Here is a 13285-nt window from a genome sequence, read left to right as displayed (position 1 = left end):
CATTTTTTTATTTAAAACAGTTTGTCTGTACTCTTTAGATTTATAAGTATAGAATGATATATAATAGTATAATTAATTAACTATTATTACTTACCAAAAAATTAAATTTACTTAGATTAAATTAAATAAAATATTAATTTAAATAATTAAAATTATAAATATATAGTTTTATAATAATAAAATAATAAAAGATTAATAAAATAATATTATATTATTAAGAGTGTTAACGTGATAGGGCGTATCCACACGGAAATGGTGAATCCCCGTGGTTGAGTGGCAAAATATTCTTGAAAATAATATTCTACAAATAAAGGTACAATTTTTTTTCAACAATAGTTCAATTGTTACTTAAAATAAAAATAAACAATAATTTTGATTTACATTTCTATTAATAAGTTAATTCGATGTTTATTTTAACAAAAAGTAAAAATAAACGATAACACAAAACATCAAATTTAAAAATTCACACATTTTACATAATTTTAGTAATTTCAAACATTTTTATAATTTATAACATTATTTCGTTTTTATTTAAAATATAAATATTATAAAATGAAACAATATGTTAAAAATATAATTGTGTTTCAATATAACTAAATTTAAAATATAAATAAATAAAAATCATGTTGGTCTTTAATCTATATTTGTCTATTAATTTATTTAAAATACGAGTATATAAAAATTGAGTATGAATTACACATAATATTGTTTATTTAATATTTTTTAACAATGATTACAATCATGTAAAATAAAACATATATTATTCATTTAATCATTTAATAAATAATAATTATTTATTAGAATGTTCTTATATTAAAACCATGTGAATTTTGAAAATTAAACTTTTTCTATTTAATGTAAATTATTTAAAACTATATACGTTTTATTGAAATATAAATAATTTTTATAAGAGTTTTATATTGAATTAAGCGAATATATTGCAGTTAAAATTGTAGATATGTTAAAAATCAACAAATCATTTTAATTTAATTATCTTTATGTGTTTTTCTTTTCCTTTTACCATCACCAACAAATTTTCTTTTTGATAATGGAACATAGCTTGAGGTTCTTTTTACACCTGCACTTTTCTTTTTATCAACTGTAAGAGACGAAACAACTTTTATTTTTTGAATTCCTTTTCTTTCTTTTTCTAAAAAGATTTGTTCATTTTCGTTTGTACTTTCTTTTTCTTTCACTTTGTCTTTTATTTCTCCGATATAGTTTTCATTCACTTTCTTCGTTGTCAAATTTGTAGTATTCAAAATATCAACACATGTTGGTTCTGAACCAAGCTCGTATATTTTTGTCCAATTATATCCATTGATAACTTCAACTAAATTGTTTTCGAATGATTCTTTTCTGGAGCTTTGACTGTAGTAGTTTAATGTGATATAAAACAATCTTGTTGGTCTATTACTGTAATGATTTTTACCACTATCCATTTGTTTTATTTTTTTCAATTAAAGTGCTTCCAAATTCATCAAGTTCAACAACAATGTCTCAACTGTTGGTTTTTTGGTACTTATTCTTTTTACAAGAGCCGAATGATAACTTTCGGATAAATTATCAGTCCTAACTTGTTGATCAAATTGGCACCAAAGATCAATTGGATATTTATTCAACCAAACATCTTCAAAATAATTCAAAAAGTCATCTATTTTGATCTTTAGTTCTTTATCAATTTCACGACTTTCAGTTTGTTTTTTAATGTCATCGTACTTATCAATTATTTCGCTTGCTTTATAAAATGCCAAAACTTTCAATTTTGACATTATTTTCCAAATAGTAGTACCAGGATAATAATAACTCGAAAGACCGATTCTTTGTAGTGCTCTCCACAAGCACTGGGTGTAATGAAAATAACACCCATGCACACAACAACCCAAATCTGACAAGATATTGATTACTGCTGTTTCAAAGTCTATCATGACACTGGTATTTTTTAAAGTAATTGATGATTCCAAAGAGAGATAAAGTAGGAATTGATTACACTAAACATTTCGCGGTAATCACTTTCTCTTCTTTTAGACATTAAACAATGAACTAATGTATAACACTGTCCGTTTGATAACAATACGTGAATAGTATATAATTGTTCGTAATCATTTGGGCACGAACTAAACGTTCCATCCATTAACACATATGCAATTTGTCAATCCTTCATTTCAACCACTTTTTCAATTGATATAAAAATAAAATATTTGTCTTCGTCGACTACATGATACTTATCACCATACAACAATCCGTTTAACTTTTCTTCAATCATACAACTTTTTAATTTATTGATTGTTCTTCGTATTGTTGTCATTCTTCTTGAATCTTTGATAAACAATTCTTCGTGTTGTTCTATCAATTTAGAAGCAGAAATCAACAAATTTGATTCAACCATCTCTTTTAACTTTGTGGATTTGATGTTCACTGTTTTTTTGTCGTGAGTGTGTCGTGTTTTGGTTTTGTCAACAAAATCATATTCAATGTATTTAAAGTTGTCATTTGAACCTTCCGTCCGTGTGATTTTAATTTTCACTTCGCAACTGCAGCATTTAAATATATTTCTGTTGCCATTTTGTGGGTGAAATGGATAACCATCAACTAACGGTATAAACTTATATGTACCATCTTTACACTTCTTTTGACTTTTCATTTGTGTCAATTCTGGATGAAAGTCCATGATTACTATATTAAAAATGTTTGCTTAAATAATATAATGAAAATAAATATACTTTGTATGTCAAGTTAAAAACATAATTTTAGAAACAATATTATATAATTATATACATGACTTATTATTAACACGATATTTTTGTTTGAAACTTATCATCAATTTGTTTATATATATTAATTTTAGTTCTGTAAATATAATATAATTTTTCAATATTAAATCGTTGATTTCGAAACATAATAAAAGTTATTTTTAGCAACAAAATAATACTCAATTTTTATATACTGGTATTTTAAATAAATTAATAGACAAATATAGATTAAAGACCAACATGATTTTTATTTATTTATATTTTAAATTTAGTTATATTGAAACACAATTATATTTTTAACATATTGTTTCATTTTATAATATTTATATTTTAAATAAAAACGAAATAATGTTATAAATTATAAAAATGTTTGAAATTACTAAAATTATGTAAAATGTGTGAATTTTTAAATTTGATGTTTTGTGTTATCGTTTATTTTTACTTTTTGTTAAAATAAACATCGAATTAACTTATTAATAGAAATGTAAATCAAAATTATTGTTTATTTTTATTTTAAGTAACAATTGAACTATTGTTGAAAAAAATTGTACCTTTATTTGTAGAATATTATTTTCAAGAATATTTTATCCCAACACCATTATTATAATAAAATGTATTAAATTTTGATATATTTTGTATATTAAATAGAACGAACATTCCCATAAAAGATTTTAATATGAATAATAACAAGTTTTCCCGAATAGATGCATGCAAGTCTTTTATTAAATTTGTGTTTTATTTGATTTATATAAATAGAAAAATGTTCAAATTTACACATTATTTTTTATTATAACTTTATATAAAATGAAACTAACAAAAGACCATTTTATGATGTAATTACTTTTATAAATTGTATAAATTCAAATCTGTATATTATTTGAGCGAACTATTAAATGATTTTTGTTTTCTAATATGTTCTTTTCTTCATAAATTTTAAAATGAAATTTCAATTTTTCCAAGTTTTTTTCCATCAACTTTTCTTTTTATTTAATCTTTTTATCTCATTTTGTCCATGTTTTTTGTAAAAAGGTATTGCCACGTAAGCCAGTGCAGGTATGTCGCAGGTCTTTAATGGCTTTTTGGTTTTATTATAAGTTAAATAGGTTTATTTTATAACATATTATTAATAAAAATATAATTATTTAATAGATTGTTATTTCATTGTTATTTGTGTTATTAAAATGTTATTTGTAACTATCAGGTTGATGTGTAAAACAGTGCTGCATTTGTCACAATTTTTGTGTTAATTATGGCAATCACAGCAGTAATAAAATATAAACCGATATTTAAGAATTGAATTGGCTTGTTTTCCCATTATTTGGCCAAGTATTGATTCAAATAACTATCTGTTTCTAAGTTTTTTCGATTACAAAAGTCGGCTTTAAGCTCGCCGCTAGATCTAAAAGAACTAAGTGAACATAAATTCAAGTTCACTTTGGTGACGTGGCTAATAACAAAGAAAAAACACTTTTGTCACGTGATAGACCCTGTTTTATTACAATTTTTAAATTCGAAAAAATATAAAAAAAATATTTTTTAATAAAAAATATCGATTCATCATTCGAAATATAAAGTCTCTTTTCTATTTAACGATATTCTAAAAATATAACAAAGAAAAGAACTAGACAGAAAATATTAAACCATTATTTACCATACTCAATATCGCTAATTAAAAACTATTAATAAAATTGTCATTAATTAAAACTAATGTTAAACAAATCCAAAGCATTGACTTTTTTCCAATTTACTTGTTGTCGTCTTCAAATTGACTCACATGATAATATGACACGTCTGCTCTATCAAAATATGACATTTTATCATTTTGGATAATCCAATTGACACGGTTTATTTCGTCGTATTCACATTTCAAGACCAACCTATTCTTCGTTTTGGCTTTATAATTTTTTCAGTTGTCAAGCAATTATGTTTTTTGTTATTTTTAACACACTTTTATAAAAAAAAGAACAAAAAAATAAAATACAAACCATTTTTTAAAAAAACCACTTTATTTTTATTATAAATTATAATACTGTTATTATATATAATAGTAATAACCCAATATCGTTAAATAAAAAACAGACTTTACATTATCACTTAACTGGCCGAAAACCAATTATTTATTAGAATAATAACAATATCAAAAAACGCCTTCTTGAGAAAAATAATTAAAAAAGACCAAAAACCCCTTCTTGGCCGAAAAAAACGAAAAAAGGCCCAAAACTTAGTCAAAAATAATAAAAACGAGGACTCAATCACCTAAGATTTGTTTTTGAGGTTAAAAATAGCAACACATTTTCAAATTAAAGTCAAACCTCTCAAAAGCTGGAAAGTATGGTAATTTTTGTTCTCTCAAGAACGGTCATTTTAGACAATCAGACCTTAATCACCACTCTTTAGAAAACTTGATTTTTGTTTCAGTCTAAAGTGCTTACTCCTGAGAGAACCCGCTCTTCCGAAGTGCCACTCTTAGGAAATTTTACTGTATCGATTTTTTCATTTTTATTACAATTTTTAACACGTTTAAAACAAAAACGTAATAATAATAAGTTTTTATTTTTTTCTTTTACCTAAACCTTTTTTTTGCCTTCATACTCATAATGAATTTTAGTGATTTTCTGTTTATTTTTTAATCAACTAAAATTTGAATTGTTTATTTTTTAGTCACACTTAAACATGAATGAGTTTATTATGTCATGTGAAGTAACATTTTTATCCACTTTTTGATTCTATATTGAGTTTATTTGTGTTAAACAAGAGCAAAGCACAAGTAAGAAAGATGGGGTCTAATGATGGTTTGATATTTTTGGTTGTTTTTTATTTAAAATTATATTGTCATTTGATTATAACAATATTGGTGTTTATATTGATGTTATATTTGTTAATGTGACTATTTTACATTGTTTGTTATAAAGTGGATTGACGATGTAGCGTTTTTATATTAAATGTTGAAACACGATAAAGTGATATGAAATTTCATCTAAAAAGATTATTTTTGATCAATCTTAGGTAATTGAGTTATTATTTGTTAATTGTTTTAAGTAAAATAAAACTGACTATTGGCCGGTTTGGGTTAGAAAGAGGTTTTTGAAATAAAAAATAATAAAAAATGATTTAGACAATTTCCTTTTTACTTATTTTTCTTCTTAAAAAAAACTTTTGGGTTATGAAATTGTTAAAGTGTTAATAAAACATATTATAAAACCTTCTTTTTAATTATTAAAAAATGAAAAAAAATAAAAAAATAGTGCAGTTTATTAAAAAAAACATAAAAAATAAAAATTTAATTTAACTAAAAAATCATGGGTTTTTGTTTTCTCTATTTTGTGTCTTTAGTGTTTGGGTCGTGTGATGTTTCGTACGACTCTTCTTCAAATTGTGCATATGCGACAGACCTTTTACTGTGCAGTGGTGAAGCAATTATCGATGCGGTGCATTCTATAGTATGTGAAAACGGCTTTAAGGATACACAATTAGACAACGTCACGTTTCTTTCTGATGAAAAAATTGTCATCAATTCGGGTGCATTTATGAACACCCCTCTTAAAGAAATTACTGTTAAAAACGTTATAACTTACATAGGCCATTCGGCTTTTCAAAATTGCACCAAGTTGTCTGCATTTCCCAAATCGTATGGTATTGAGTTTATTGGGAACATGTCATTTGCGTATTGCACTTCTCTGACTCACATCGAGTTCAGCAACAATCTCATGAAGGTTGGCGGGTACACGTTTATGGCGAGTGGTATGAAGACGTTTTCATTTCGTCATTTTAGTTTTAAAGATGGCATTTTTAAAGACTGTAAAGAGCTTGAAACAGTGAATATGTATGAAGTGATTGAAATATCCGCATTCACATTTCAGGGGTGTACAAAATTAAAATATTTGATTAATAGCAAATATATCACTATAATTCTTAGTTATGCATTTGATGGGTGTGTCAACCTCCACGACTTTGTTTTTTCTCGAACGACTTTGGTTGATGTATTTGCGTTCAGAAACAGTGGCATTCGTGCTGTAATAACTCGGGCTTCTTATTCTCAATTTTACAATAACGCGTTTGAAGGGTGCAAAGAGCTGCAAATAGTCGAAAACAGAGTTGCCATATATATTTCTGCAAACGCATTTAGTGGGTGTACTTCGTTAACCCATGTTAATTTTCCTTTGGTCAAAAGTATTTCATCTAATGCGTTCCAAGGGTGTACATCTTTAAGAGAAGTCGATTTCCCTTCTCTTAGTAATTCAGTCTCGCAGAATGCATTTGAAAATTCCGGTCTTACACACTTCACTTTTGTTAAAAATGTGGTTGTTGAATCAAATGCATTTAAAAACTGCAGACACCTTGAAAGTGTTGATTTGGGTTCTATATATAACATTGGAGAATCCGTTTTTGAAGGGTGCACCTCTTTAAAAACAGTCAAAGGAATAGAAAATGTGACTCAGTTTCGTAAAAACTGTTTTAAAAGCACTGCTCTAGAGGACGTTTCTCTGTTAAAGACGACAACACTCAGAGAATATGCATTTGACAATTGCACGTCTCTTAAACACTTTAAATTGAAAAATGTAAAAACACTGCCAACTGGCGTATTTCGCGGATGCACAAGTTTGGAAGAGATCGAAGGACTTTCTGCAGTCACACAGATTCAAGAAGAAAGTCTTGCTGGGACGAACATCACTTTTTTGAAATTATCAAAAAGTGTGACATATGGCGTTGGAGCATTTTCTAATAGCAAGTCGCTCACATTTGTTGATGTTGGTGATGTCACTGTAATTCCAGACTCTATGTTCAAAGGATGCACCTCTTTAAGAAGTGTAGATGGCTTTGAGAGAATCACTGAATTTGGAGAAAACTCTTTTGAGGACACTGGACTGACTCAAATTGTGTTAAACAATGCGATGTATCACAGTGGTGTCTTTCGTAACAACAAACAACTAACAAGTGTCGATTTAAATGGGACAACTTCAATAATGAGTTATATGTTTTCTGGGTGTAACAAGTTGAGTGTTATTGAGGGTATAGAAGAGTTGATATCTATAGACGAGGGTGGACTACAGAATACGGCAATCCCTTCATTTATATGTGGAGAGCATTTTACAACACTTGGGAAGTATGCTTTGAGTGGGTCTTCAATAGAAAGTGCATCATTAAATAGTGCGACGGCACTCACGAATGGATACGAATTCAATGGGTGCAGTCAATTGAAGAAAGTCGACTTATGTGGACATACAGACATTAAAACACACTCATTTGATGGTTGTGAAGTATTAGACACAATTATTGGACTTGAGAGTGTTATAACATTTGGCGAATATTCATTGAGTGGAACTGCTCTTACTAATTATACAATGATGACTTCATCTGTGTATCCAGAAGGAGTTTTTAAAGACTGTAAACACCTTATAAGTGTCGAACTGAATGGACATGTAACACTGTCAGACTCCATTTTTAAAGGATGTTCATCTCTAGTAAACATCAATGGGATTGACTCAGTCACTTCTTTTGGAAATTATTCATTGAGTGGAGTACCTTTAACTGAATTTGTTATGCGCTCAAACGTAGTTTATGGCGATGGTCTTTTCTCAAATTGTTTGCGACTGAATAGAATCGATTTGGGAGGGATTGCCACACTCCCTAAATACTTTTTATTTGGATGTAATGAATTAGTCACACTCACAGGAATTGAAAGTCTTATAAATTTAAGCGAATACTCTCTTTCAGGATGTGTGAAAATAGGAGACTATTCATTCATCAAGGGTATCACTTCATTTGGAGAGTATTCAATGAGTAACACAGGACTTACTCAGTTAGTTTTAACACCATCAGTTGTATATGCAGGTGGTGTGTTTTCTAATAACCATTTACTTGAGTCCGTTGACTTTTCTGGTATTAAAGAAACGACTGATTTTATGTTTTCAAATTGCAGCAAATTGCATATATTAACTAACACCGACTCTCTTGTGTCTATTGGAGTTCATTCATTTTCATTGTGTGAGTCACTTGAGTCATTCACATTTCCACACACACTTGTAACTCTTGGCGATTACTCGTTTAAACAAAGTGGAATTCAGTCAGTTTCTCTTGTAGCAAATGCCACATATGGAGTTGGTGTCTTTCAAGAATGTCTAATGTTGAATAGTGTTGATATTAATAATTCAACTACTATTAGTGACTTCATGTTTAGTGGGTGTGTTAGCCTTAACCGAGTTGAAAATACACCCATGCTCTTGTATATTGGCGACTCTGCTTTTTCAAACTGTACGGCACTTACTTCTATTGATCTACTAGACAACACTATAGATGTACACGATTATGCATTTAGTAACACTGGATTCAATGAAGCCAAATTATTTCCACACCACAATTATGGCGACGGAGTTTACTCGAATTGTCACAGTCTAAAAACTGTTGATATTAACTTGGCTGAGCGGATACCAAAATTAATGTTTTTTAATTGTTCAACTCTAGCAAATGTGACTCACACGGAGTCGATATATTACATCTCAGAGTTCGCATTTGTCGGGTGTCCATTGTTAGTTAGAATACACTTGCTAAATGTCACAAGTATAGGGAAGAAGGTGTTTAGTGATGAGATGAAAACTATATACTACCACGGAGTATCAATTCCTATCTGTGTCAGTGACTCTCTCCCGCTCCAAACAAACGTTTTTGTGACTAAAGAGTATGTCTCGGACTACTTGTGTAATGCATACACCTTCCACCTCGAGTGCAATAAAACTCAGTTGATTGAAGAAAACACTTTCAGATGTCTTCCCTGCCCAACAAACATGTCATCTTTAGACGGTGTAAACGACGAGTGTATATTTGACATGACTACGTGTCTTCAATATAACAAAAACTGTTTGTTATGTTTGTCAAACTATTGTGATTTGTGCGACGATACAACGTACTTCAATGAGTACACTTGTTGGAAGTATAACTGTGGGAAGACAGGCACGTTCTATCAAGGGGATTGTGTCCAGAAGTGTACAAACGGGTCTGTGAATGTCGGGATTGAGTGTAAGCCGCCATGTACTGACGGATACGAAAGAATAGGCGGCGAGTGTTTTCCTGTCTGTACCAACACAGAAGAACGTGTTGGGAATGCGTGTGTAGCCAGATGCCCAAGAGAAGAAGTTCGGATTAATGGGATATGTTCACCTCGATGTCCACAAGACAAACAGCGAGCCGGTGATGTTTGCATTGATTATTGTGACAATGAATACGAGGTGATTGATGGATTTTGTTGGCCGAAGTGTAAAGGGGACAAGACAGTGAGGTATAATGGTGTCTGTGTCACGGAGTGTTTGAAAGATGAGGAGCGGGTCAACGGGTTGTGTATGAAGGCGTGTAAGAAGAATGAGGTGCGAATTGGGTTTGTATGTAAACAAGTCTGTAAATACACAGAGGAGCGAATTAATGGGACATGCACATTGAAATGTAAAGAGAACGAAGAACGAGTTGATATGACGTGTTATCCCAAGTGTGATGCAAATCATACTCTTGTCAATCATTTGTGTGTGTTAACATGTCAAGAAGACGAGACGTTAATATTTGGCCAGTGTTATCCGAAATGTACTATTTATGAGTACCGAGTTAACACAAGATGTGTCGCAAACTGCACTGAAGACCGATTTTTTAATGGAAATTTCTGTGAGTTGTACTGCAAGGGTAACACAGTCTTTTCGAATGGAGAGTGTTTGAAGAATCCATGCAAAAGAAATCAGTTCTATTATAACGTGGGATGTAAGGAGTGCAATAAATCATACCAACAACCTTGTATTGATTCGGAGTGCTACCAGTGCACTGCACAAAAAAGTTCGGCGGTCATGATTTGCGTACTATTCACACTCTTGCTTTTAACAGCTTTTTGAAATGACTAATTTTTTTGTTTTTGTTGAATTGTATTTTCAATGTAATAATAATAAACCGTATCATTGAGTGAATAATAATATACATGTTTATTGGAAGTTCAAAATAGTGGCAAAAAACATATTTCAAAGTTGTTTGATTTTTTAATCAATACCATATTTATTGTTTACTGTTGAACCAAAACAATGAATGATATTATACTCTTTTCCTTACACTATTTTGCAAACTATTCTTAATTAAGATTGGCAACAATGAAATTAATGCTCTTTAAACTCCAAATCTGAAATTAATCATTTATTTTTTCATATCATTAAATTTTTAAAACAATTTTTTGTTTAAAAAGGGGTTTTATATATTGTTTGTTTTTTATCACATTGAAATTATTTGACAATAAAATAATCAATATGTTCATACATTAATGCACTTAATATGATTAATTTCAGTTATTTGCGTTAAATTGAACTTAATTAAAGGAAATACACCTGTTTTATTTATTCAATGTTATTTTTGTTGATATTATTTAAATGCAGTACAATATTATAAAAAAAAGCACTATTATAATTATAAGTGTCTTGAGAAATAAATTACATTGAAAAAGGTCTATTTATCGTAAATCTAGCACAAAAATTTATTTATTTATTGAATTTGAGAGAATTTTTTTAAAAAAGTTCATTTTAATATTCAAATTTATTTTTGGATAAAAATTTGGTTTAAATTCAACAAAAGGTACAGATTCGAGAACAAAATGTTTAATTGTCTTGCACTAAAATGATTGGTCAGTTGTGCGATAAATGGACTCGTTCGACAATTCAGATAACGACAAATAGACACCTTTCACTTTTTTTTTAAAAAAGAATTAAAAAAATAAATTTAAACTTATTCATTTCTTTTTATTTAAATGAAAGTGTTTAATATTTTATCATCTTTAACAATTATTTATGTAAAATAATATGTAATAAATAAATATTAAATATTAATATTGTTGTTTTATTTGTGTTATAAAATTTTTTAAACTCAATAATTCAATTTTTATATCAACTTTTGATGATAACACTCGAGAGTTATCACGTTATGATTGTATCCAAATACTTTGATACATTTTGCGACTTTGTACATTTAGAAATGGTAACCAAGAAATATCGAGGAACAATTAATAAATTTCATTTTAATCCAATTCCTCTTAATAATCACACACTTAAATATTTCCAACACATAGAAACCCTACATTTATATTCAAATGATGATATAACTTTTGGTAATGATTATTTAACTAACAAAGTTAACGACTTGATTCAAACACGTCAGAATACAACATCAAAAACATTTTTTCAAGTAATTATATGGTATTCTGTGTCGTGCTATACTGCTCTTACTTACTCGTCTTTCCGTTATGTCTTCAAAAATGTGGCTTTCACATGCAAAGATGTTGACATCTATTTTACATGCATTCCACGTGTAGCAACTTCCATTGCGTTGAATTGTTTTTCAGGTTGCTTGACATTACTTTCAATTGTTCTTCCTCCAAAGATCAGAACAATAGAAGACAATTCCTTTTATAATTGCGTCCATCTAAGCTCAATTGTACTCCCAAGTGGTTTGACTTCGATTGGATCAAACTGCTTTTCATTGTGCAGTGAGCTACGAACACTTCGTCTTCCAAAGAGTCTGCAGAAGATCGGCAAAAACTGTTTCAATGGATGTGTGTCATTAAAAACATTTCAAATGCCCAATGACGCGTATTTCATTGGAGCTTCTTGTTGTTCTTCGTGTCAGAAATTGCTCGAAGTTACTCTTCCAACGTCGTTGACGCAAATTCCAAAAGCGGCATTTTCTAAGTGTTTTTCGCTCTCACAAATTGCGTTTCCAAAATCAATTAAAAAAGTTTGTGAGAGGTGTTTTGATGGGTGCACATCACTAAAATCAGTTAAAATACCAAACAATATTTCTTCTCTTGGAAAGAACTGTTTTTCAAATTGCGTTTCACTCACAAAAGTGACTTTTGAAGATGGCAACAATTTTTTACTGAGCCTTCCAGACGACTTATTAAGCTACTGTTACTCTCTCGCGTCTTTTGTTGTTCCCATACAAATCAGTCAAATAGGAAGTAACTGCTTTAAGTCGTGCAAAAAAATGACTTCAATATGTATAACACAAAAAGTCACTGTTCTCTCAAAATTTTGCTTCTCAGAGTGCGTTTTATTAAGTAAAATAACACTTCCAAGTAATTTGTGTGTTGTTGGAGTTTCGTGCTTTTTTGCATGTAGTGCTCTAGTGGAAATACATTTACCAAATACAGTCACTTGTATTGGTGAAAGGGCATTTTGCGAGTGTCAAGCGCTCTCGAAAGTTGTTCTCCCAAACGCTCTCACAGAACTGAACGATGGGACGTTCATGAAATGTTCAAGTTTGAAATATGTTGACATCCCAGGCAACGTATGCAAAATAGGTAACAACTGCTTTAGAGAGTGCGTCGCTTTAATATCAATAGAACTTCCTGAAAGTGTCACAAAAATTGGAGAAAAGTCGTTTTTCATGTGTAAAAACATGGCAAATGTGAGACTTAAAAATGGGTTAAAAAGTGTTGGAAAAGATTGTTTTTGTGAGTGTAACAATTTAAATGAAATTTTTGTCCCTACAAGTGTCACTGAGTTTGGGGAAAACTGTTT

General features: G+C 29.5%; 2 protein-coding genes across 2 annotated transcripts; both read left to right on the top strand.

Moving 5' to 3' along the window:
- Window positions 1-6052: 6052 nt before the first annotated feature.
- On the top strand, window positions 6053-10621 carry EIN_500750 (hypothetical protein; the record flags this gene model as incomplete). The annotated part of the gene is made up of 1 exon (XM_004183265.1): window positions 6053-10621. One exon carries the CDS (start codon window positions 6053-6055, stop codon window positions 10619-10621), a length of 4569 nt encoding a protein of 1522 aa, XP_004183313.1.
- Window positions 10622-11663: 1042 nt separating this feature from the next.
- Window positions 11664-13285, top strand: EIN_500740 (hypothetical protein; the record flags this gene model as incomplete). Its single annotated transcript, XM_004183264.1, has 1 exon — window positions 11664-13285. A coding segment is annotated over one exon (1622 nt), but the record flags the coding sequence as incomplete, so codon positions are not given.

Source organism: Entamoeba invadens, assembly GCF_000330505.1.
Source record: "Entamoeba invadens IP1 unplaced genomic scaffold scaff_1105074726217, whole genome shotgun sequence".
In the NCBI taxonomy this organism is placed as follows: Eukaryota; Evosea; order Mastigamoebida; family Endamoebidae; genus Entamoeba; species Entamoeba invadens.
The sequence above is the reverse complement of the archived record's forward strand: the minus strand, read 5'-3'. Positions and strand labels throughout refer to the sequence as shown.